Source organism: Egretta garzetta, unplaced genomic scaffold (assembly GCF_000687185.1).
Source record: "Egretta garzetta isolate BGI_Z169 unplaced genomic scaffold, ASM68718v1 scaffold397, whole genome shotgun sequence".
NCBI lineage: Eukaryota > Metazoa > Chordata > Aves > Pelecaniformes > Ardeidae > Egretta > Egretta garzetta.
This window is the reverse complement of record NW_009260493.1, coordinates 4,243,043-4,269,657: the sequence shown is the minus strand read 5'-3', so window position 1 is coordinate 4,269,657 and position 26,615 is coordinate 4,243,043. Positions and strand designations below refer to the sequence as shown.

At 39.1% G+C, this 26,615-nt stretch overlaps 1 protein-coding gene across 2 annotated transcripts in view; it reads left to right on the top strand.

Moving 5' to 3' along the window:
• The window catches only part of ADGRG6 (adhesion G protein-coupled receptor G6), a 106,027-nt gene extending 85,563 nt beyond the window's left edge, over nucleotides 1-20,464 (top strand). For both annotated transcript variants that reach the window (XM_009644313.2, XM_035899802.1), the window contains 8 exons: nucleotides 769-875; nucleotides 3,646-3,773; nucleotides 4,489-4,757; nucleotides 6,268-6,382; nucleotides 7,481-7,764; nucleotides 11,666-11,767; nucleotides 14,097-14,249; nucleotides 18,692-20,464. In XM_009644313.2, coding sequence (XP_009642608.1) covers nucleotides 769-875; nucleotides 3,646-3,773; nucleotides 4,489-4,757; nucleotides 6,268-6,382; nucleotides 7,481-7,764; nucleotides 11,666-11,767; nucleotides 14,097-14,249; nucleotides 18,692-18,870 — 1,337 coding nt within the window. In that variant the 3' untranslated portion in view covers nucleotides 18,871-20,464. The remainder of the gene's footprint in view (nucleotides 1-768; nucleotides 876-3,645; nucleotides 3,774-4,488; nucleotides 4,758-6,267; nucleotides 6,383-7,480; nucleotides 7,765-11,665; nucleotides 11,768-14,096; nucleotides 14,250-18,691) is intronic.
• The last annotated feature ends 6,151 nt before the right edge of the window (nucleotides 20,465-26,615 follow it).

Here is a 26,615-nt window from a genome sequence, read left to right as displayed (position 1 = left end):
CTGTCTTGAATTTGAGGTAAAATTATAGGGCCAGTCAGATAATTTGCTGGATTTTGCCCGGAGTTGTGAAGAAGCGTCTTTAACAGTTCAGAGAATATGAACTATTTCACAAAATTAGTTCAGATTTTAGCAGGAAAAAATGAAAGGAAAAGTAATCAGAAATACAAATTTGACTTTTTAATTTTTTTTTTTTTAAATAAAATCTGTTAACTTATTTTTCAGAATGGCCTTTTCAGGTGGGGTAGGTAGGGAATAGTTTACTTCATGTTTTTTCTGAAGTCCACTCTGACTTTCTGCATTGCATGCTGCAGAGAGGAAAGGCGGGGCCCTCTGCTCCCATGCCAGATGCTTTCATGTGCCTAGGGATATACGAGTAGGAGGGAGGCAGGTGTAGACATCACATCAGTGTGGTAAAAGGGAGTTCTAAAACCATTTTTTTGTTGGGTAAAACTAAGGTGTGTCTTAATGTGTAATCCACATAGTAGGTCTTATTTATCCCTCATTAACCAAAAAGCTCCCTACCTTTATTATAGATCTCCATCTATTGCTTCTGCTCAGTAGTCCATTACTGGGATGCTCATTTGGTGTGATTCTCTGCAGAAACTAGGAAATCTGACACTTGCTTCTTTCCTGATTGTTTTTAATGTTCGCTCATTGAATTTGAGAAAGTATTTCTGCATTTGCACAAGATGACGTGAGAAATCCCTTAAAAGAGGGGATGACATGAGTTTCTTGGAAAGTATGGTTTCTCCTCTTTCATTTCCACAGGTGGCAATGGTGGCTGGAACCCTGCAGGCTGCCATGTGGACGCAGAGTCCAATGAAAATGAGACCATTTGCTTGTGCAACCACCTCACGCACTTTGGGGTCCTAATGGTAGGCAAACTCACTGTGCACTAAGACTTTCCTAGGAACTGCAATGCAGTTTTTGTCTTGGGTCAAGAAAACTCTTATTTTTGTCATGTGGTTGTTCCTTTTCCATGTGATTTTTGATAAAACATCATTCTCGTCCTTACTGTCATAAAGTTATCTTTTCATAACAAAATAGCTAGTGATAAGGATTCAGGAATGAGGCAGTGAATAAAGTTAGTAATGAAAGTACATTATTATTACATTCTTTACAAGTGGCTAAATATTATAGAATAAAAAGTAAAATGTGCCCATAAGAGTATGCTAAATTTTGAAAATACTGTGCCACAAAAGGCCTTGGATTGAGACTTCTGAGGGACACCAAAATACAAATAGCATACTATAACATCCAGCTTCAAAGTCAGGATATGGCTGGGCAAAAAAGAAAGTCAGGGACTTAAAACCAAGGCCCAATACTTAACACTTCCACAAGTGAAACAGAAAAAAATTGATCTCAATGAGTCCTGCGGTGCAGGGAGTCTCTGTCACTTCCCTTAACAGTATAATCTGATAGAAATTACCTGCAGTTGAGACAGGAGGGTGTAACAAGAGGGAAGTGAATGAGAAACAAGTCTAGGTAGATTTGAAATTTCAAGATCAGGAAAGTGGGAAGTTGTTTGCAGAAAAAAAAAAAAAATGTAGGAGAAAAAGTTGAGGTGCTGTTTTCAGAACAAAACCAGAGACACTGATTATAATCAGAGAAAGAAAAAATGTCCTACAGTCTGTAAAACTGCTAATGAGAATGAGAAGTCAAGGAGCACAATAATTCCCTTTTGTCCCAAGATTCAAGGGACTAAATTGCCCCTTGCAAATTAAGGTTGCAAATCTTGCAAGAGTTACATTTATCTGATGTCAAAAAGTATAAAGCAATACCTTCTTTTGTGAAATGTGTAAAGCCATATTTACTGTTTTCTTATAAATGGCTTTAATCAGCTTTGGGGATGCCTTGCAGTACAGGCCTTCTCTTGGAAAAAGTCTGCCCATTGAGGTCTGGTATAAACCGTGTAACTTGTACTCTATCAGAGCCTCAAGCAAAGTCTCCAGTCTGGGTGGCTGAGATAGGTAGAGCATAGCCTACCAGGGAGATGAAAGAGGGAGCCATGTAGAGCTCTTCAGCCTCGGTAGTACAATTCTTCTAGCATTCAGGTGCCTCCAGCAATTTGCAGGTGTGAAGTGTTTTTGAGAGGGTAAAAAAGACCAACATGAAGAAGATGGAATACTGCTATCTTTTCCTAACTTTTGGTGATTTTTTTACGCCCAGTAATGGGCTGAAACATTTCTTTCCATCTGAATTTAACATTCTTTGGCCTCTAAAACATACCTGAAGATGTTTGCTCCTGATCACAGCAATGCCGTGGAAGTACTTGGGTTTTGATTTAAATTGTTGCAACGACACATAGGACTAAACCACACAAAGGAGCCGCATGCACTCACTTTTTCAGCTTTGGCCTTCCAGAGCCTTCTTAATAGAGCTGCTCTCTTCACGTCATGCTCAGATGTAGATATGAAAAAGCCACAAGCTTTTTGTCTTTTTGCAAGCTAAATTGTGGTCTTGTTTCACTTTTCATCCTCGAAGGGAGAAAAAAAGGGCTTTCTTTAGGATATATTCAATGAGTCCCTTTCTCTTCCCCAAACGCTTTTGTGGCAGTAGGAAATAAGGCAGAAGTTCTTTGAATTTGGGCTGTGTTCCAATAGATTTTTACACAGTTTTGACCCTTTTTATTGCTTTTCCATTTGAATCATCTTTTTTGACTTTAATTTAGCTATTCAATTATTTTCAAATAACACTCTCCTTATATATATAAACTGTCATATAAGGCTGGGACAGGATGTAAAAAACCGCATACAGCTCCTTCCTTTTCCTATGAAGAATGGCAAGTTTTGTAGCATTTGGTTGGTTTCTTTTTGCTAGATAGTTTTTCTAGGGACAACAGTTACACTGACTGTAGAATGGACACCATTATACGTTAGTATTTGCGCACATTTACTCCATAGTGATATAGATCCAAACATTCTCATTTTTTCTTGTCCTTAAAAAAGGAAATAACACTGGCATTTATTCTCAGACGGTACTATGTGGCAATTACAGTTGGACAGAAAACTGGAAAAAAAATCCTCAGAATGTTCCTGCTTCATTTCCAGGTTTTTTTTAAATGTTGTCTTTGTCACTATTTTTCTGACCAATTCTATTTATAACTGTAGTTTGCATGTCAAAACAGACCATAAAACCAAAAAGCAATACCTTGCCCTTGGTTTCACCCATAGATGATTAGCTACATTGACTCTTACGAAATTTAAATAGCAAGAAGTGCTGTCAAAAACTCCCCAGAATGGTACACATGTCAGTATGGATACTTTTAAATTACATTTTCTTAAATCTTACATCCTCTTAAGAGAGTTGTCTACAAGCAACAGAACTAAAAATTTTGAAAAGGAGAGATTTTTCCAACATTTTGAAATCCTGGTACTGAATTATAGGGATCAGTATCCGGCTCTATCTGCTGATCCCAGCAGTTATGGTACTTAAAGCACAATGTTTTCAAGAGCTATGGGAAGGAAGTGAGATGTGGTATGACTATAGACTAAGGATACTCAGTAAACATGAACCCTAATGTCAGGGTTATAGTGGTATTGCCAAAGTGCTTTTGAGTTTTACTTCACTGATTACCAAGAAAGTGTTGTGCTCATGGGAATGGTGTTTGCTATAAATGATGCCTCTTTCTCCTCGCTCATGTAGGACCTTCAGAGAATCGTTACGCAAATAGACTCACAGAATACCAAGGTCCTCACCTTTATCACTTACATAGGTTGTGGGATATCTGCTATATTTTCAGCTGCAACTCTTCTCACATATATTGCATTTGAGTAAGTATTAGTTCTGTGAAAAATATCAAAAAGAATGTTCCCATATATGATGGCAGGGGAAAGGGGGTTTTCAAGTTCTAAATATCTCTAAAGACTGCATTCCTATTGCATTACCTATACTATACGGTTCTGCTCCAAGATGGCAGAAGTTGTTGGTTTGCCCCTCGGTTCATGTGTATCAGTTAAAAAAGAAAATTGACTTCAGTCTTCCTAAGATCCTATTAAAAAAAACCAACAATGTTCCCCCTGCCCCCCAAAAAACCCCAAAACATAAAACAACAGCAAGCACTGGACAACATATTCCAAAAATTAGGCAAAGATTAACATATAAAATGATCAGAGATGAGCTTCTGGCCAGCTCTGTTTTGAAAGTTTTCTTTTCATGTTCTTCAATTTTCATTGAAGTACAAACCACATTGTATTACATTTCATTTGGAAGGCTTTTAATAATAAATCAGTTGCTAAAGTACTGTGACAGTTAATTAGCTCATTAAGGGCCCAAAGAAATGCTGGCTTTCCCCCATCACATTCCACAGAAGCCTTCAGCAATATCACACAGAAGTACACACCACTATGCCTTATCACCACAAAAGCTGATGGCTAAGAGCAGATCCCTGTGCTTTTATTTACTTTGTAAACTGGTAAACTCAGCTGCTGGAAGTGGCTTGGGTGATTGAAGCCAGTGAATCATATGCACCTGTATTTCTCTCATTAGGAAGTTGCGAAGAGATTATCCATCCAAAATCCTGATGAATTTGAGCACAGCCCTGCTCTTTCTTAACCTGATCTTCCTGCTTGATGGTTGGATTGCATCATTTGACATAGATGGCCTCTGCATAGCTGTAGCTGCACTTTTGCACTTTTTTCTTCTGGCCACCTTTACATGGATGGGACTAGAAGCCGTTCATATGTACATTGCTTTAGTGAAAGTCTTCAACACCTATATACGGCGATACATACTGAAGTTTTGCATCATTGGCTGGGGTGAGTTCAGTATTTACATAGCATGTCTTTTGAAATTATGCTAGATAAAAGTTCTCTGTCACAAATGCAGAGCAGAATCAAAATCAGCGTGGCGATTCCTTCCCCTTGCCCCGTGGCAGTGCTGGCGTGCAGCCAGCCCTCTCTGTCGCTGAGTTCCCACATGTAATTCTGTGCAAATACACCATCACTGGCACTCTCCACCCGGAGCAGCTCACAGCCCAAGGGAGAGTGGAGAGACCAGGTAATCTGGTCTTACTTTCCAGAAAGGCCGGAACAGGAGAGGGGAAATGTTAGTGTCGTATTAGATGTGGAGAACCGTGGCACACGATGAATTCAGAAACTCTTGCAATTATTACAAAGCCTATGGGGATCTTTGCATTGACTTTCAAAAAGCTTTCAATCCAGCTTAGTGTTTCTTGCCAACAAGTACAAAGGCTATGGCAGAATCAGAAACAACCAAAATTTCCTGAGCTTCAGCACAGTGTTTAAACCACAGAGAGATCCTGCCTGCCCTAAGCAGTGTACACTGCAGGACTTGAAATGGAAAATGTAATACTGAAAAATAACTGCAAGGCTTGGGCAGTAAGGCTTTTATTCTTCAGTTTTTTCTATATCAGGAATCTGTGCCTTCTGCCTGAATGCACATATTGTGTTTGAAATAATACAACACAATACAAACCCATTAACCTCATGGCTAGAGCACTGACCTCAGTCCAGCTGATAATTGATGTCTTTCCATTGGCAACTAGCATCCTCTTTGGCAACCTCAGCAGATGACAAGGACTGAGTGGTCGGAAAAGCAAATTAACCTCTTCCCCTTTGAATCTGTTTTGTCACAGCAAGGATAAGACATGTAAATAAGGCATGTCAGGAAACATAACGTTTCTTTTGTATGAGGTGTACCTCTCTGCACAGAGTTCTATTCCACGTAGCTGTCTGTTATTTTCCCCAAATGTTCCCTTTACCTTATTATTAAAAACATATAGTTTACTTCAATTTTTGGACACATTTAAGGAAAGCATATATAATACTATAACAAAAAAGACATTAACAGTTGAGAGAAGCAGTGGAGAAATTACAGGTTCAAGTTCCCCAGTTCCCCAGCCTAATCAAGCAACAGTAGCATCTCTGAAAAAAAAAACCCTCAAAAAAAAAAATCCAGTACCGTCTCTCCATTAGATCTCATTTTTCTAATAGTTTGTTAATCTTCTCACTTTATTATGAGAGCCTGTATGCAATTGCAAATTTAACTTTGTGTAATTGAGGAAGATTATTCTACTTTATGAGGCTTATTCATTAATGCCCATTAAGTACTTGGAAAGTTTCTTACATTTGTACTGTTTGGAAAATTGTTTCCTTCTACTTCTCTGTGCAGTTTTCTGACATAGAACTACCTCAGGTTACTCTGTACTAAAGCCATAGGATGGAGACATCAATAATTCAGCTTTGCCTGGTGATTTTGAAGGTTTAAGAGATTGGAAAGCAAACGACAAGGTTTTTTGTGTTACAGGTTTGCCAGCTCTGGTGATAGCAATTGTTTTAGCAAGTGCTAATACAAATGCAATTCATATTTATGGAAAAGAGTTATATGGCAAAGATGCTAATGGGCAAGGAGGAGACGACTTGTGAGTATTTCTTTTAATCTCTTACAATTAAGCATTTACAGTCTGCAAAAATAAAAAATACCATTGGTCTGATTACTTTGGAAAAGTCAGAGATGCATTAAATAAGCAGTGTGGGCAAAATCATCTTCTGAATTATTTGAATCTGAAGTGTGAAGAAGGCTCTAAGAAAAATTGGAGGGAAATCTGCATTACCCAATGCCAGGTACAAAAACTCCTCTGGTAAAAGAATAATTCGTCAGTTTTGTCATAAAAATAAAATAAAAATACCTTTTTTTTTTGGTTTGTGTTAAATGAAAGATATATCTTCAAGGTAAGAGCAAAGAAAGAAGTAATACAAAAATAGCCCCTTTTGTAAACAAACCAGCCTTTTGTCAATGTAGTTCATTAGCTTTCTATGTTGTTCTCTCTTGATGTCCAGACAGTAATCTTGAAATGCCAAATTTTTTATGTGGCTGTTTGTTACTTCATTTTCTGTTCCTTGCCTGGCAAATCTTCATCATGATAAATAAAAATGTCATTCTGTATTTTTATTAAAGTATCATGTTAAGCATTCTGGCCATCTGCTGCTAGAGGAATAAGCTAGAGCTCTCACATGGCTGACTGTCAAATGGCTACCTCAAAGGACTAACAGTCCTGCTGCTTCTCCAGAGCTGTATGAGTTCTCCTTTAGCCCAAGTGGCAGAAGCTTGAGATTTTGGCACTGAAGATCCAAGTTTACCCATTCTGTTACTAAAGCGTCCTATGCTTCGCACAGATGAAAGTGGTGAAGCTACTCATACTGAGTCTAAACCTTCCGAGATGGGATTGCAGTTCCCACAGCTTGTATCCGAAGTCAGATTTCCTTTTTAAGTAGTTTTAACTAAACTGTGGTACAACCTTCAGATTTCTGACATGACACTGCTATGCACCATAGTCACACTTAAGATGCCACTGGGCTTCATCCTATTTACAGGCAGAAAATAGAAAAAGGTTTCATGTGAAAGTATAGCTCTGCATCAGTCGAATCAGACATAGACTGGTTTTCCTTGTAGTCATATAAATAGTTGGAGGATAGTTTGCTTTATCTAAAAATGATAGTATTTTTGTATTTTTTTGCAGCTGCTGGATCAAGAATGAAGTCGTCTTCTATGTGACTTGTGCCGGCTACTTTGGAATCATGTTTCTGATGAACATTGCCATGTTTATTGTGGTGATGGTGCAGATCTGTGGGAGGAATGGGAAAAGAACTAATCGGAGCCTGAAGGAAGAGATCCTGAGGAACCTCCGTAGCGTGGTCAGCCTGACCTTCCTCCTCGGCATGACTTGGGGCTTTGCCTTTTTTGCCTGGGGTCCCTTAACTCTTCCTTTCCTGTACCTTTTCTCCATTTTCAATTCATTGCAAGGTAAGCTGAATTTCTGTTTTGTGAACAAATGCTATTTGAGCTGCTGCTCTTCTGGGACATATTGTGTCCAGTGATTTGACTAGGTAACTCAGATCCAAGCTCTCTGGATCTTTCCTTGATACTAAACCATCATTCGTTTCCCCTTCTGTGGAATAATGATGCCAACTACACATGGGCTGAATATCTAGTTAAATTAATTAGTTTCAAGGTCTTTTCAGTAAAATGCACTTTATTATAAATAGTACTATTCCTAACTAACAATCTGTGGTGATCCCTGTGGAGATAGATGCTGTATGACCTTCAACATTTCCTTTCACTGATTATAACAAATATAGGAAGCCTCTTTCCTTAATTTATTCCTGTAGGGAATCTGTAAAGCTCATAACTATTTTATTAAGGCATGAGAAGGTCATAAAGCAGAATTCAGTCTTGTTTCAGTGTGGAGAGATAGCACAGATATATGGGATATTCTTTAGTTCTTTAAGGAAAACCCAGCAGCTGTTGTAGTCAGTTTATTTTTGCTTCCTTTACTGAAGTTTTGAATATTTTACTTTTCCAACAAAATTAATCCTTCTGAAACATGCTTTAAATTGTAATCAAATGGTTATAAATTACAGAATTATATAGCTGACATTTAAAAGGATTTCAGCTCAGAGCTGAAATTTGCGTATGTACCAAACTACGTAAGAATCTCCACCTCCGTTTGCCCTACCTGCTAATAAAGAACAACTAAAAGCATAACAAAAAAAACACCAAGAAGGTCATTGGAGAGGCATGTCTTATACCACAAACATATTGGGATAAAAAATAAATTTTCCCCCCAAAAAACATAACAAAAAACAAACCCAAGAATGTCATTGGAGGAACGTGTGTTATGCCACACAAATATTGAGATAAAATATAGATTTTCCCAGGGTCAGCAAAATATCTTCCCTTTATGGAAAAAGTACTTAATGTTATGCTGTGTGGATTTTATCTGTTACAGTTGAAGCATATTTACTGTGCTAAAAGATTTATTGAGCTTTCGTGGAAAGAGAATAATGCTGTGGGTTTTGGTTTGGTTCAGTTTCAACCTAAAATGCTAGGCAAAATGGCAAAAATTGTTTGGATGTGGTGTTCTTACTAAAGACTTTTTTCCAAAGGACAGATTCTGATACTCCCCTAGCAGCATAATGAAGTATTTGCTTCAATGGGTCTGTGTTAGAAATTCAGAAGGGCCTAGAGAGATTAGAAGTATGGGAAGAACATGAAAAAAGGTTAAAACTCTGAATAGCATGCCAGGGATCAAATTCAACAAGTTCTCTGTAACCAGAATTTCCAGTGCAATCAATTAAGCTTGTGCGTGCAGAGTGCACACAAGGCTGACCACCGCTGCTTAAGTCTCTGTAGGGTAATAGCTCTGTTCAATGGAAAATGAATATTTGGAAGGCAGTTAAGTCAGAAGATGAAACTGAAAAACCTGAGGAGTAAATGCAAAATGAAGAAGAGTGATGAGCTTTTCATGGACTGTGGTAGCAAAGATGACACAGTATATGCTCAGGCCTGTCATATCAAGCACAGGAAGATAACAGTCCTGTTTCTGAAAATGCATATTGCTGTCTCAGAAAGAGCTAGGCAAAGCTAAAGAAACAAGAAAGACAATGTTTGAAATCACATACAACTGATATGGTGCACATGTAGCCATAAGGGGATGGAGTGGAGCAGAGAGAAATTTAGGATCTGTATCAGGAAGCATCTCCTAGCAGCAAAAAGCAGTTCAGTGTGGCAAGTCTTTCATCAGTATTATCGTGAGCTTAATTATTGAGTCCTCAGTAAATATGTTCTTTCTCTCTCTCAAGTTTTTGAAAACGGCTCTAGTATTTTAAGCTATACCAGAGCAGCCTCCATCAACCTAGCTTTCTGTGCACTGGCAGTGAAAAAGTGAACTGCAGCAACTACTGGTGTTACTGTTACTTTGCTATTTCATCTACATAGGAAATGGTTTTTCTCTCTTTGATGCTCAGAGTAAAAAATCTGGGAACATCTCCTTTTTGGCTGCTTATTTTATATATATGCCTGGGCAAGCCAAATACTTTCAAGTCAGAGCCAAGCTAGAGCCAAGCCTAGGGTCTGATCTGGCTCTGGGAAACAAAACCAAAGCTGTATTACTAAAGCACATTGTAAACTTAATGAATAATGAAGTACAGAGAAAAAAAATTCAGAGACCAAGCCCAGACAGGGCAAAGGCAAAGTACTTAATGCAGTACATTTGTTTTATATTACTATAGACATATGCATTTTCTTTTTTAACCATTCAGAATGTTCCAAACATTCACCACAATTTAATTAAGCATCAGTTTAGTAAGTCTGTAGCTGTACAGAAGTCCTAAGAGTTACTTTGGGCCACAAACAACTGCATAACTCTGAGCCTATAAGAGCCGCTAGTGAATGCACTGTAATTACTCTGTGCTTAAAACAAATCACATACAGAAATATTTTACTACATGCAAACATAGTAACCATAATTCAACAGAGCTTGCATATGGGATGCATTAAGGTATGTTTGCCTTCCTTAGATTGTGCTTCTCCTTTTTTTTCCCTATAAGATCTTGAAAAATTTTGCAAAAGATGTGTTTTGTGACACGTTTACTTAATTGATCTCAGTGGTCGCAGCCTGGCCTGATGGCTATAAGCAAATACAAGTCCAGTTCAATGACAAGCATTCATTCAAAATTAGACATTGGCATTTTGGAGGAGAGAGCATGATTTTATACTCCAGAGAAGTTTTTTCCAGGCTATACCCTGCCATTGTTTTCTACCAGCTGAAATATGGTAGGCATTAGTATACAGAGCTATTCATGATGATGGTAAAGGAACAGTCTTAGAGGATGGCACTTAACCCTGTTTGCCCACATTATGTAGCGTTTATTCATGTTTAAGATCTAATCATGAGCGATTTGGCAGTAACATTTTGCCATCAGGTGTTCAGCCCCAGGTTGGCTTTCTCCCCGTGAGTAAGAGTAAAACAAGAACAGACCAAGCCAGAGAACAACAGAACATTCCACAGCCAGGGCCTGCCTGGGAAGCACCAGGAGCATATGAGATTTCCAATTTCTATATTTAGCTTCAAAGTATCGCTGCAGAATGATGAAATCATACCATACACCCAGTTAAGGCCTTCTTTACCACATGGTAGATGCTAATCTTCTGTCTTGAAAATAGAGATTATACAATTTCATGAGAAATATGAGCTCTACAAAAGCATTCTTAAACACATTTATTGCAATTGCATGCTTAAACCAGGTAATTTTGTTCAGAAGTAGCTGGACACCTAATTAGTACATGTGAACATATTCTTACCATTTTCATAATCATTTCAAGTACATGCATGTGATGCACATACATCCAAGTGTGTTTTTTCGGGGCACTCTTTGGTGCCAATTACAAGACTTCTGGTTTTAAAAGAATACAGCCCACAGTTCTGTAGATATGGAACAGGAGGAGGTAAAATATCTTCTTGCTAATGTAATAGTGTCTGTATTTACTTTGCAATCTTGTGGTTGCAAAATAATTATTTGTTTCAAAGACAAAACCTTTTAATTACTTTCCTCTAAGCAAAATAAATAAATAAATAAATAAATAAATAAAAAGATCCACACAGAGCTAGATCTAAATCAACAATGTCAATAAAAGGGGTCCTATTCTCTCTCTTCTGATATCCCAAGCACTTACATAGCAGCTAAAGGATGGGAAAGTTTTAATTAATTCCCATACCTCTTAAATGAGGCATAGATGGCAATAAGAAAACCTTATGATTTTCTTTTGTATGTACTTCATAGTTGTTTTTTAGCAAGTTCCAGTTAATCTATGTGTCTATTTATAAATATGTGCTTCACTTGCTGTTTATTTCTTTTTGTCACAGGTTTATTTATATTTGTATTCCATTGCGCTATGAAAGAAAATGTGCAGAAACAATGGAGGAGGCACCTCTGTTGTGGCAGATTCCGACTGGCAGATAATTCAGGTAAAAGCAATTCACAGCTCCCCTCCTTAGACACTGCAGTAGTCCCTAGAAGTCGAGGTGAACAGCTTGTTATGTTATTTTTAATATAATACAATGTAAGCCAGAGATGTGGAAAAATAGATTAATCATATGCTGTCATTTCAGTACTAACAATTGCCAAGGGACTTTTCAGATATCACTTCATAAAAATTCTCAAGTCTTCTCTTTCAGTTTTCCACTGAAGGCAGCTGGTAAATTTTGTGCTATAAGCATGGCTTTGGAAGGTCCTTTGGACCCTGAAAAAAAAATTAAACAAAGATCCAGACATTCAAACTCTGTCATTCAAAAGCCAATCTTACTCCTTTTCTCCTACATTACAGTGTGTTGACTGAATTGTGTGAACTGTTAGGTTGATGTAGGAGCAGTTCTTAAAAGCCAGATAGAAATACTCTGACGTCTTCTGCTTTTATCTTTGCCTTTTCAAACTGTTCTGTCCTTTGCCATATAATTCAGAGAGTCTAGAGACTCAAAAACATAGAAAATTCCTTTAGCAGCAGCCTGATTACAATCCAGAATCGAAGTTCATCTTTATCTGCAACTCTCAGAGAGAAAGGAGGGCAGTTGGTTTGGACACTTTGAAGTGCACCACTTGGGGCATGGCATCTACAGTCTCCTGAACCTTTGGCCACCTTGGATGGCATTAGACTCCTGTGTTTAGGCAACTGGATCTTGCTTTGCTGTCTGATGTAATGATCTTGGACCATAAAATTCTTGCGCATGTAGTTCTTCCTCAGTGACCAGGGTTGAAATCTACAGCTGATGTAAGGTGGCGGAAGCTCGTTGCCTAGTAAGGTAGGCCAGTCTATCCCAGATTATAACAGTGCTCCAAATACCCTTGTGTCCTTTCTCCCTTGGCATCCAAGGTGCGTTTCAAGTTTTTAAGTAACTGCTTTGCCATCAAGGCTTTTGCTTTTGTCTTGCTCTGATTAGGGAATGCATTCTCATTGTACACTGTAAAACATTTATGCTTTTGCTTTGTAGTAAGAAAACCTCATTTGTGATTTCAAAGAGTTAATACAAATTAGGAAAAGCGTATTCATTCAGCTCAGGCATCCAGATTATTTCATATGTTCAGTTTCCATGTGGTTCATGCTGTAACTCCTGAACTGGAAAACACAGATGGATCAAATTATTTCCAGGTTTTTATGCTGCTGTTGGGCAGCTTGTGGGTATGATAGAAATAAAAACCTGAAGGATTTGAGTACTTCAGTGGTATAGTTAATGTACTAATAGTTCATTACACCTAGTATTAACCAGTCCATCACCACCAGCTGGTTTTATTCTTCATGAACCTGACACAGTTTGCAGACAGAATAGTGAAATACAAGCCAAATGTGAACTTCCATACCTAGTACTTCAGGGCATGCTATGATAAACCAAAGAAACAAATAGGCCAAAGCCTTGCAACACTGCCATAGCCAGATCAGAGAAATAGTAACCTATACCCTATAGCAATGATTTAGGATAAAATATTTGTCTTGATTTAGATCAAGGCTAAAGTGGCCTATGTGTCTTTGGTTTGGACTTCTCTTCCATTTTGTGAATTTCAGTGCAATATGGTATCAGCAACAAGACTAAAGTGTGAAACTACCTGTACTTGCCTGCAAGTATATAGTACAAAAGTAGTTAGATACGTTTATTCTACTGGTATTGGGACACTTGTGATGAGTTTTTCAGTGTCAGTTTGCCTCAATAAGTTTATTGGTATTAGTTATTTAATTTAATTCTGGATGTTGTTCCAGTATAAGAGCCTGTTGTGTTAATGGTTCAGACAAAACTCTTCAAATGTGAACTACTGAATAACTGTTATTATTAATTGTTATTAATAGTGCACCAATATGCTAAACCCTATAATAAGTGCAAATCCACTAGTATATAGTGTCTACCTCAGCAGATCAAGCCCTCAAATGATAGACCTCTGTAAATGCTCCTATCCATACCTTTCCTATCTATCCCTTCGGATTTGTCTGTTCGTGTGATGAAACTTTGGCATCCTTATACTGCTACAGATCTTCACTTCTCTCCTGTGTCCTGGAAAGCCGGATCTTACAGCCAAATGGCTTTTAGAGCATTAGAGCCACCAACCTTAACTACTGTGGTAAACAGCAAAGTAAATCAAGTTGGAATAATTCTTGTGTTTCTTAAGAACCAAAGAGGCTACCTGCCAGGAAAAGGATAGGCTGTTTGTTATAAACAACATTAAGAAATGCATCTGATACTTGAACTGAGTAAAGTAAGCATTTAGTACCCTATGGTAATTATTTATGTGAAACTTTCCAATCATTTTCAGACTGGAGCAAAACAGCAACCAATATTATAAAGAAGAGTTCTGATAATCTTGGGAAATCCTTATCCTCTAGTTCCATCGGCTCCAACTCAACCTACTTAACATCCAAATCAAAATCTACAACAAATACATACTGCAAACGAAACAGCCATACGGGTGAGTTCTCTCACTGTAACACAGTGCGTCTGTAAATAAGTAGTTTCATGTTAAAGGTACAGTAGGGGTTTCTACCCAAAGGTTAATATGATAAAATTTCACCAATTTATATAGTTTCAGTATTTTTAAAATATGTTATTGTTTGATAAGAATCTTAACCTAATATACAATGCATCTAATATATAATTATGATCTGGGTGTATTCCTGTGCTACACAAAGGAGGCAAGACAAAAGTGAACCTTACTTTTTAATAGCATTTTCACCTATTTTGCTAAAAGAAGGTAAGCCTTATCATCCCATTGTAAACACAGAGTAACCGAAGCACAGGGAGATGACGTTCATTGCCCAAGGTAACATGAAAGCCAGCAGCACAGCTGGAAATAGGAATCGAGTCTTCTAAACCCAAGTCCACAGTTGATTCACTTCATCAAACTGCTTCCATTTAACTGTAACACATTTCTGGGTAAAGAGACAAATGGAGGCTACTTGGAAATTGATACTGTGTTCCCAGAGTATGCATCGTCTTTCCCTTCTACAAATAGCATGCCATAGCTACTGCTTATTTATTTAGATGTCAATGGTATATGTAATAAAAGGCATCATCTGTATTCCACTCATGCCATAAAAATGTGCTCATTTTAAGAACACTTTAAAGGAGCAAAACCGAGACAAGCTGGAACGATTTGCAAGTCTGTTTGCATATGTCTGAGATAATATTTCAAAAAATCCCTTAAATAGTTCAGATTTTTTTGTTACTGGGTTTTTGTGAACTCATGTTTTTGTCCTGTATAAAGAAACGTAATATTATCACAGAATCCTCTGCTGAAACATAGTGGTAATAAAATCTGCACACATATTTAAGCCAAAGATGTGTTTACTTGCTTTAAAATATTTGTTGGAAGCAATGTTTAGATATAAAATATATGATTTTACTGGAAGGAAAGTTACATTGTTTCTTCAGTAGAAATTATTTTCAGAAGTCCCCAGCGTCTCATTTATGATAGTACAGTCTCCTTTCTGGCATAGTTTCCAGGAAATACCTTTATTTTTTATTGATGATCATTACCTGGTTCAGTTAGGCACACCGTTTTTGTCTAGAAATCCCCTTTTTTTTTAAGAATTACATTATTATTTTCTCACTAACAATATTCAGTGTATCCATTAGCATGAAGGGTTGGGCATCAGGTATTTGAAGAGTGTAATGGTTACCGAAAATATACATAAAGTACCTTTGCTTTGAATACAGTAAAAATGAGCAGTATCTTAGAAATTCCCCCCGTGTACCCGCGCTTGCTCTCAGGACTGCTGTCCACAGCCGCTCTGGCAGTGCACCGCTGGTGCCTGCCTCTCCAGGGTATCTGTCCCCGCTGCCCTCTCAGGTTTGATGTGCCATGGAATCATAAAATTGTTTAGGTTGGAAGAGACCTTTAAGATCATCAAGTCCATGCACCCAGATGCCCTGAGCAAGCTGTCTTCAGCTCTCCCTCCTGTGAAGTAACACTTCTGTCTGCGGTCTTCCACAGACAGCATCTATAATATCTATCGATCACAGTGCTACTATTAATTTAACAGTAGAGGAGGAGACCATCGTGCTCTTTCCGCTGCAGAGCATTCTCCATTTTGCAGACAGAGAAGCCCCATTTGTACTCATGGCAGATCAACCTTTAGACCCTTGGTATTGGGATTAATGGTAAAAATATGCTTAAATGTTTTGTTGGATTCAGGGCTTGATTGTTTATTGGACATTAATGGAATACCGCAGTTTTCTCTGTATTTTTAAAATTTTAATAATTTTGCTTTGACCTCTGAAAACACACATTTTGTTGTGATACTCCAAAGGAATTTTTGCTAACGTTAGGTTTTTAAATACTGACATGTCTTCTCATGTGTTAAAATAATAGAAAATAATGTTAAGATTCTGATTTTTAGTACAGCTAAACTTCTCAGTTTTATGTCTTAGCTAAATTGCAGGCAAATAACGTAATAGCTGCCTGTCTTGGCAACTCTTGTTAATATGGTTGTAATGTGGTCCCTGGAATTGACACAAGCATTCATGTGTTTGTGGTATAGATAATGTCTTCTAAGGCCCCTTCCTCATCAGTGGTGGAGCATTACAGGTAAAGTGAGAATTGCTTTCATTGAATGCATGGTTTGCACAGGGTGGAGGGATGCCACTTGCATGATGTCCTCATTGACACAAAGGACTTTGCTAATCAGAAATGCTGCTTGTTTCTCGCTATTACATCTTGCACCATTGATGCCGAATCAAAGGATAAGCGTGCTTCAAACGCTGGGCGCCTTCACTCTGCATGAGGCATGAAGCATTTGGAAGACACCTTTTTAGAAAACAGACCATGTCCTGACATTAATGTCTGTGTACAGTAGTCCGTGGAAAGGAGATTAAAGTGGAACACCTGTACACAAAGTATACATTAAAAAGCAAAACCAATCTGACTGAGTCCTAGAAAATTTAAAAGTTGTTACAGGAATTTTAAGATACTGTATTTCTATTTGGTCTATGGCCATTACAGAATTAGTCTTCTAGCCATCATTTTTTCATATCCAGTCACATGCACAGTCTGAATGACAGACTATATATGCCTGAAAGCCATGCTGTGAACTGCTGGTTGAATGCAGAATGCACTGATTGGGGCACAAATATTGGGTGGATGAAAAAATTCACTTTGGCATCTTGTGGCCCTGCTGTCTATGAGTCTGACACAAACTTCTTGTAGATAGCACTTAAATACCATATATAAAACTTCTGTGAATTAGAAGTTAAGATTGTTTCTGCAGTGAATTTGGTGGTACAACTCCCATTTACTTCAGTGATGCAGAACTTTAACCCTCTACTTGGGTGTAAAGCCCATTGAGCTAAAAAAAAGAGGGCTGCACTGATTTCAGAGGACTTACATAATTCCTGTGCATGCAAATTTCATGAGGAAATAGACGGTATTTAACAATGTGATGATGCTTTGTGAAAAAAAAAGTGTACATATTTGCAAGGAATTTCAAAAACCTTCCCTAAAGACTAAGAATTAACTTTTCATCTTTGTAATAAGGTATTCAATATGTAGAAAACTTCAAAATGTAGCACCATTGGCTAATAAATGCATACGATTGAAAGGTACAGAGTACCCAGCAGTTTGCTATTGGACATGGAGGTATTTGCTGTGATGCATGGACATTCTTGTGTGCTTTTAAAAAATCATTCTGATATGCCTGAACATGCCTGTTTCTTTTTTCATGAGTACAGCTGTTTTGATTTCTCACCCTGCAATCCATTTCTTCTTCATGCAACACTTTATACTCTTTTATGGCTTGACATCATGACTTCTGCAGGGGTGGGTTACTTTTCTGTTTATTTTTAATTAATGATTTATTTCTAAAAGAAATAAGTTTTGTATGAAATCATAGTTTAAATAATACGAAAATTTTTAGAAGATCCCTTACCAAGGAATTTTTGAAGGTGATTTCACCAAGGTCTTGCAAACAGCTATCAAAAATGCCACTTGTAGAAAACATTGCTTCACAGGATACCCCATCTTAACGTCGGCTTGCAGTGGTCCAAACCTTGCCTGGTTTATGAGAATTAATTCCAGCTTTATTCACTACAGTGATAAAAAGAGCTCATTAGGACAATGTACTTGAGAAAGTGAGATACAGGCTCTCTTCTTCTCATTGCTTGCTACATGAGCTCTACCTACTGACCGTTCTCCGAACAGCAATACTGTTAGCTGCTGAAGCAGACTTTCCCAGCCTGGCTGGGAATTGCCTTGCTCCCTTTTCTCTTCCAGCTCCACCCTTGGCTTGTAGCGCATGAACTCTGAAAGGGTGCCAGTTTTCTGCATCTTTGCCTCCCCGCAGTTGTTCAGTCTGTACCCTCCACATTATGGAAAAGACAAAGTGATGCTAGGCAAGCACAAAGTTTAGGCCAGTTTTGGCTCTGGTTATCTGATTTAATATGCAAGTCATCTTCTGCTACATTCTGCGCAGAATACGTTGTTTCTGTGCATAGCTTAAAACCTCCACTGCTGAAAAAATTAAATCCATTTACTGTCATTTTCCACTACATTATTATATGAAGATACTATTTACCAGATGTTATGGATGTCGCCGCTTTTCCAGTGATATTGAAATGTTTTTACTTTGTAAGATTCAAAGTATCAACAGTAAATGAATATATTGAAGGGTCGTAGGAGTCAGTTACACTTTAGGTAAAATCATAGGGGGATAATTACAAGAGATACCTGAGAGGCCTGCCCACAAAACCAGGCATCTGAAAAGAATGTAGAAGCAGCAATCCAAGCCAAAAAGTTGTTTGCTGGCTTTTAGGGCAGTAATTTCATTCAGCAGTAGTGGCAATTGAAGGCATATCTATGTGGGAGTGACACACCTCTTAAAGAAACCCTAACTTCTTGTTGCCTTTTCCTCTTCCTAGAGAATGTTTTTCTTGACAAGCCATCTTCAAAATTTGCCCAAGAGGATGGAGAACAGACATCAATCATTCCTGTCCACCAGGTTATTGACAAGGTCAAGGGATACTGCAATCCTCACTCTGACAACTTCTATAAAAATATCATCATGTCCGACACATTTAGTCACAGCACAAAGTTCTAACTGGGCTTTTGAATTTTTTTAACCAAAGGAAGACAAAAGCGTGCCTGGAATTGAGAATATTAGATGTTGTAGGATGTGACCTGTTTAGTTATTTCTTCCCAGTTTATAATGTTCTCCTGTTAACAGCTTCCACTTGAGGACCAATTTCTCTGCCTTTCTACTGTTGTGGAAAAAGACAATTTTCCACCATGGTATTGAGTTGTTTTTAAATGTGTGCCAGTCAACATGGTGTCTGGACAGCTAATTGTAATCCTGTGTATATATTTTTTAAGACTGAAGAGCCACAAGCCTAACTAAATTATATAGTCCAAACAGAAGCAAGTCTTGACTCCTGGAGAAAATAGCAGACATCACACAGTACAGGCAAGCTTTTACTGAACAGTTTAATGCTGGTCTTCTGAAGAATATGGATTTCCCCTATGACACTTGTTAGATTCTTGCTTCTTGACTGTCTAGTGCTGTCTGTTCTTTATTCGTAAGTGAATAAAACCCTAACACCACTGTTAGAGGGTTATTTTAAACCATTTTTGACTAAATAGACCTAATCATGCAAATTCTGCTTACCAAAACAGTATGTGCTGTAAATTCAGGCTATTTTGTATCCACATACATAGAAACACACTTATTACATAGATGTGCTGGCTGAGAAGGGCATGCAGGTTGCTCATAACTTGCAAATTTTAAGCCCATTGGTATGTATGGAAACAGACATTTGTGTGTACCATTTGCATCTGTGCAGAACAAGTACACAGGTAAATCCAAAGTTTACACAGAGTCATGTTTCAACCTTTATTGGTTGGTAGGTATGAAATGCAGCATCTCCCATCACAATTCTATGTTTAATGTTCTTTTCAACAAAATAGAAGACATGCAACTATATATAGAGATATATATATACCTAGATCTCTCTCCACACATATTTATAGTAATGCACACAGTAAATATGACAGAGGAAACCACAATGTGTACCACAGACAATCTAAGAACACTGAACGGTGCTAAAACTTAAGTATTTCCATACAAAGATGAATACTTTGTAAGCCCATGGGTACATTTGTCAGTCTCTGTACTTCAGATATACTGTATGTATAGACACCTCCATCAGATGGCATTGCAACATTAGAATAACCTGGAATACATTTACCAGTAATAAATAAATAACATCTTTCTGGGCACATAACGTTATCAGTATCGGTATCCCCCTCTTACCCCCCAGTTTGTTGACTTGATTGAGGTTGTTGGCGGCACAGAGATTAAACAGTGTTTAGGCAACATTAGGGAATTCCGCATTGCTATTCTGTGTGCATAATGACCCCGAGCTGTGTATGTGTACAAAGAGACAAGAACATAAAACGCTCTCTTGTTTTAACCTCTATAAACGTGTGACACATTAGCACATGGCCATGGCTGCCACAAGTGCATCTCTCCTCATGAAGCACGTCTTGCCCCATGGCAGGTTTTGTAAAAATTGTAACTGCACATGTCACTGAAAGCATGGGCCAAAACATCAAAGGTATTTTCCAATAATGTTTTCAGAGGAGTGTGTCTCTAAAGGAAATTTTAGTTTTTAAAAAGACTTCCTTTTTACCTAAATATTTTTAGCCAAATATTTAATGAGTTGTATTCAGAAGGTGACCAGAAAGTTGTGCTGTGAGATTTTTCAGTTGCCAAGCAGGTGGACTCATGAAGCACGTCTTGCCCCATGGCAGGGTTTTGTAAAAATTGTAACTGCACATGTCACTGAAAGCATGGGCCAAAACATCAAAGGTATTTTCCAATAATGTTTTCAGAGGAGTGTGTCTCTAAAGGAAATTTTAGTTTTTAAAAAGACTTCCTTTTTACCTAAATATTTTTAGCCAAATATTTAATGAGTTGTATTCAGAAGGTGACCAGAAAGTTGTGCTGTGAGATTTTTCAGTTGCCAAGCAGGTGGATGTTCAGTGATTAGGGATGTGGATTTGTGCCTTTCTCTGCTCTTTGCACGCGCTTTTGCGTGTGGAGATCATTTAATGCTGTGACCGCACAAATGGCATATTTTCCCTGGCTGCGAACACCTGGTGGGAAGAGGATGTCCTGACGGTATTCCATCCAGAAACACTGCTGTCGCTACATGGACCTTAACGAAACCTCAGTCTCCGCAAATACTTACGCAGTGGTATGAATGGAAGTCAACCCGATTCACTTAAATTGTAATTATTAACAGGGATGAGTGTTGTCAGATATCTTTTATAAGGGAAATAATTTAGGGACAGATTACGTACATGCATTTACTGAACTTATATTTTATCATCCCACTTGCTTAACTACTGTAGATAATAGTGTTCACATAGCAGCTTACTGTGAGATTTCTACCTGATTAAGGTGTTCAGAAGTGAAGAGAAGGAAAACCAAACATTCCTGAAAAAATGAGGAATCAATAAAACATAATAAATCAATAAAATATAAATAAAAAACACAGTATCCTGACTGAAGCTGAGCTGTAACCTAACTATCAGTTTAATGTACAGCTACCTATATTTTTGCTGATTTAAGATTTTTTTCTCTTTTTTTACTACCATGTAGTAATCTTAAACTGTCTGTGTCAGTTAGATGCTCTTGAACGCTCTCTGTTCTACAAGGTAAAGCTTCTACTTTGTAGTTGACATGCTGTAACCTCCCTTGTATATATTTATTTATTTGTGAGGTTAAATATGTCAAATATATTTAGCTCTATAGTGACTGTTCTTGTTACTTTAAAACTAAGCTTCTGCTTCATCATAGAAGAAAAGGGAAAGAATAATTTCTTATATATGTTTTTTCCAAACACCTTGTGAAACAATTTACTGTAGTTCTATCTTTTACAAGTATGAGGAAACATGTCGGTGTAATTTGTAATACTAGTCAGTGGAATACAGTGTAACAGGTTTGAAGATGGACTAAAGTGGAAAGAAATATTTTCAAGTAAACATTCTTGATGTTAGTGTTCCAAATAATTAAAGTCTTTTAATAGTGAATGGTTGGGGTTTTTTTTCTTTTTTAGTGTTTAATGGCAAAAATTACTCATTGGAATTCTGGAAAATAATCTTGTGTTTATTAAGCGTGCGAGGCAGGTACATGCTTAGCCAAAATGTTGGAAATAAATGTGCAAGATTAACTCCATCTCATCAGAGGAACGCATTTTGCAGAATATGCTTTTCCCTTTTGTGATTTACTCAATGCCACATCCCATGAATTATCTGAAAGTTATGCAAGTTCATTAATTTATGGTAGCAGTCATCATGGAAATTAAAGGAAAATCAAGGCAACAGAAAATATGCTGGGATGATCTTTTAGAAGTAATACAAAGGAATAATCTAACACTCGGGAATTATTTCTATTCATATGTTTCTTTCCAGCTGAACGTAGTCCCTCATTATCAGTAACTTGTTTTAACTTGTAATCATACTTTGACTGATCACTGTTGAAATGTTTTAGTCAGCCAATCACTTGATTAATACACACTAATATATAAATATTAAATGTAACACACCAATGGCCTACCTTTAAATGTTCACCTTGAAAGAACAAGGAAGCCTGCTGAAATGTGTCAGATCTGCTCCCCTGTATTTAAGTCATCATAGAAAATGCACAGAAAATGAAGATTTAGTGGTAATATTTTTAGAAAGCAATCAAAAACAACCCCATGAGATAAGTGGCATTTATTGATGAGGATGCTGGGTGTGCCTGTGTCTGTCCACGTGTGTCTGTGGACAGTGAACGCTACCCTTGAGCTCTGTGCCTTGAGCATTGTGGGAGGACCCTGTGAGGGAAGGAGCCCAGGGTTTTTTTCCAAGTAGGATCTTGGCAGATGCCAAACTTGTAAGGAGTGATTTGCAGCGTTTGGGGGTGGATTTATTTTTCTCCTCATTTCATCACTTTTTAAATATCAAGAACAATTTTATTTTAATCCTCTACTGTTAACAGTTTCCTACTGTAACCCGTTGAGTTACATAAAATGCCACTTCATTTCATTACTTTTGAAAGGCTGTTCTATAATCAGACACATCTATGTAACCACAAGGACAGCTACCAAGTTGCAGGGCAGCAGTGTGTCATTCATAAAGCCATCATAAAAAGTTGTTATGCATTTACTATATATAAAGATGTAAAACCATATATGGGTCAGTAAATTAAGCAGAGGGCTTCGAAGTTAATGTCAGGGAAACCAATCACGCAAACCAGTCTATGGAGCAGCGGTGTCAGGCCCAGTCTCCAGCTGCTGCTATGCTAGGGAGGTTTTCCCCTCCACCCCCCTCTTAGCCGGTCTTTGGCTACTTGAGACTTTTAATTTTCAGAGCTCCTGGCTCCATCGTGGCACTACCATCCTCAGCACAATCATTTGCTGCAGTGCTAGGGAAAAGGAAAGGGAAGAGGAAAAAAAAGGAAACTGAAAGGGAAAGAAGGGAAAGGGAAAGGGAAAAGGGAAGGGGAAAGGAAAAGGGAAGGGAAAGGGAAAGGGTAGTTGCCAAGACCTGCGCTGCGTCTTCTTACACTTCCCACATGATTTCTTGCCCCTTTCTCAGGATACGTCCCCCTGACCAGTGATGGAGGGAGGCCATTGGAGTAGGTGGAGCACAGCACCATGACTGTTTGTGCACCTGTCAATTGCAACTAATATTTTTGACCCTCCAGCTTTAAGCTGAAGCTCTACCATCGTTCTTCAAGGCAGCAGCTCCAGTATTTCCATGCTGAGAGTCTAACCTAGAATAATACCTCTGTAGTTCAGGAAGAATGTAATGTCCCTCATGATGAGAAATCTCTCTGGTAAGGTTGAAGCACCACACCAGAAATATCTCATATATCTCATGGAAACCTTTTCTGGAAAGATAGACCTTCATCAGATACCTCTGCTTGCTCAAAGCCAATGCTGCTATTGGTCTTAGATTAAGCCCAGATTTAGTACTCCTGAGGAGTGCACGCTGTGGTGATGTCTGTAAAGATTGTATAACCACAGCCATCTGACAGCAGTTTGAATGACATGGTTTTCTTGAGCTGTGTTGAATGACCTACCCTAAAAAATAAATGCCAGCTTGAATGTTTAGCGTGCACCAGATAGCCTAAACTGGGCAGAGTAACAGTTCTCAAAAAACATAGCTTTAGACAGAAAAGAGTTCTCAAAAATCCCAACTGTATTCCATATATGAAGTGCAGGAGAATGAGTGAATACTGATAACTCTGGTTTGATGTTTCCTTCCACTGCCAGGTTTTTTCCCATCCTGGAAGCCCACCAAAGCAAGGGGAGAAGAGGGCCATGGGAGGGGAGCACATCCTGCTCTGCCTGACGCATGGAGGGCTCCCTCTCTCCCTGTCGTGCTACATTTCACAGCATTCCAGTTCCAAGTGCGGTAAATGCGATAATCTTACACATTTACAAAATTCCACTCTGGTTTTCTTTTCCACTCGCCTGGCATGACTGCTTGTGCTTTTCCAGCAGAGGGCAGTGGCATATTGCTAGTTATAAAGCTGTTAAAATTAAGTGAAAAATGCAACAAGATTCTTCCACGTGTAAGCACCGGCGTAGAGATAAGTAGGAGAGTTCATATCAGGTTTGCCTATTATTTAGCAATCTGTTACATCACCGGATAAAGCAAACACTCTGCGCTCGGGGAAGTGAGGGGAGAGAGCTGTCTGCCTGCATTTGGGCATATTTAGTGGAAAGAGGAATACAGAGCCTCTCTGTATTTTCTCTTGCTGGTTGCTACATTTTTTCCTTTTTTGCTCTGAGGGGATGCAATGGAATTAGCAAGTGTTATGCTGCAGTCAGCTGAGCAAACAGAGCCAGCTCACCATTTCAGGCTCGCACACTAGCTTATTCCAGTATTGGACAAATTATTTGGTCTGCTGGGCTGCTGTCCTGTGCCTCAGAAATTCACTGTATGCATAATTATCCAAGGAGGAAACAAAACCCAGCAGCCTTCTGTTGACAGTGGCACACAGGCCCATACCTATGTACCATTTTTTCCCCTCAGCAGCAAAGGGACAGAGCGGCACCCTCTGCTCCACAAACTCTTTCGCCATAGCACGGATTACCAGGTCAGCTCAAGCAAGGTGCAGAACAGCACAGCTGAGGCTCAGCTGTACAGCTGCCCCAAAGGCTGCTCGGTCATGGGGCAGGACAGACCAAAAAGCTGTTCCATTGGAAAATGGGACCATGTTGAAATTGAAATGACTCATCTGCAATTCTGGAAAGATCTTCAGGGAAAAAGTTCTGGAACAGTTTGAATCCTCTCCCATCTGTGCTTGTCCCAGGAGCCTCACTGGCATGTCCCGCTCACCCCACACCTGCACTAGCACCAAGCTAAGGGGGCAGCTGGGGTGGGGAAGCCAAGGAAGGGCATGACCTGCTTTAGCCTCTCCTACTTTTTTTGGAGAGACCCCAGAGGCATGGCTGCCCCAGCTGTGGGAAGAAGGAGCAGTGGGAAGGGAGGCCCCGGAGCAGTCAGGACTTGGTGTACAGAGTGGGGTGGAAGACTAGACATCATGACACCATCACTTCTCCAAAACACCTGCGGCACTGGTGTTGCACAAGCTCAGAGTCTCGGCACAGCTGCATTACTGGCCCTCGGTGAACTTACACAAGCAGGGCTCTGCTCAAGGCAGGAGCCAGCGTGAGTTCCCCACCGTTTCTCTGTGCTCCCTACAACCAATGATCACTTCCCAGGAAAGTAGATGTGTCAGCATTCCTCTCAGTCTGGCTGCAAACATCTCGTTGCTCAGGCATGGTCATTTTCTAGAATTACCCAAGGTACAGGGTGAGCTGAGCATTATGTAGATGCTGACAACACTACCCAGATCATGGAGCCACAATCAACAGGCTAGGACAGTGAGGGTGCTCAGGAAAGGAGGGTGAACATGGGAAAACAAGACTTACAGGGGCACTGGAGGACAGGGGCTGAAATATTATGGTTTCCCATGCAGAGTGCAACTCAAAGAGCTCTCAGAGGAGTTTTGTGTGTGTTTGCAACAACTCAGTGTGGATGGGCCCAGGCTGAGCTCTGCAGGGAGGGCAGCTTGGAGGGATGCAACTCCAGCAATGTAGCTGGACCTCGACGCATGGATGACTTCTTCACCTTTTCCCTGGTGTACCCTGGAGACAGTGGTAACTGTGGAGCAAGACTTGAAGCAGTCAGGCTAATGCCTCTTGCAGGTTAGCAGGATGTATTTAGGCAGACTGGGCCTTAAAACTGTCAACCAAACCAGCCTCTACCCCCCTGGTCTGGTGAGGTGGCAGGTCTTACTGGAGATGGGGACCTTACATTTATTTTAGCTACATCAGATGGAAGAGAAGCTGGGGTCAAGCCTGCCAGTGCCTAGCTGGTGACTCTAAGAATAAGGCTGTGGAGGTACTTCACTGGGTTTTCAAAGAAAAGATGAGCCTGTTTGAGCCCCACACCTCCAGATCTTTGTACCAGCTTCAGATAGAGGCATGGTGAAGGGGGTCTGCCGCAGTGCTTCTGAGGTGGCTGGGCAGAACTGAGAGAAAAGCCAATGGCGCATTTCATTGCAAAAAAGATCAACCCGAAAAAGATCAGCATAGGTAGAAGCAGCCTGTCCCTGCGAGTGTGACTGTCAAATACTGTTGCTGGGTAACAGCCAGCTGACTTTAACACATCCTGCTCTTCCATTCTCATTGATTTTTAAGGCCTCCTAAAGATGTGTCTTTTTCTCTTTGCCTGTTGTTTTCACCCAACCTGATGTGTGCTCCAGCTCAGCAAATAGGCAACCCT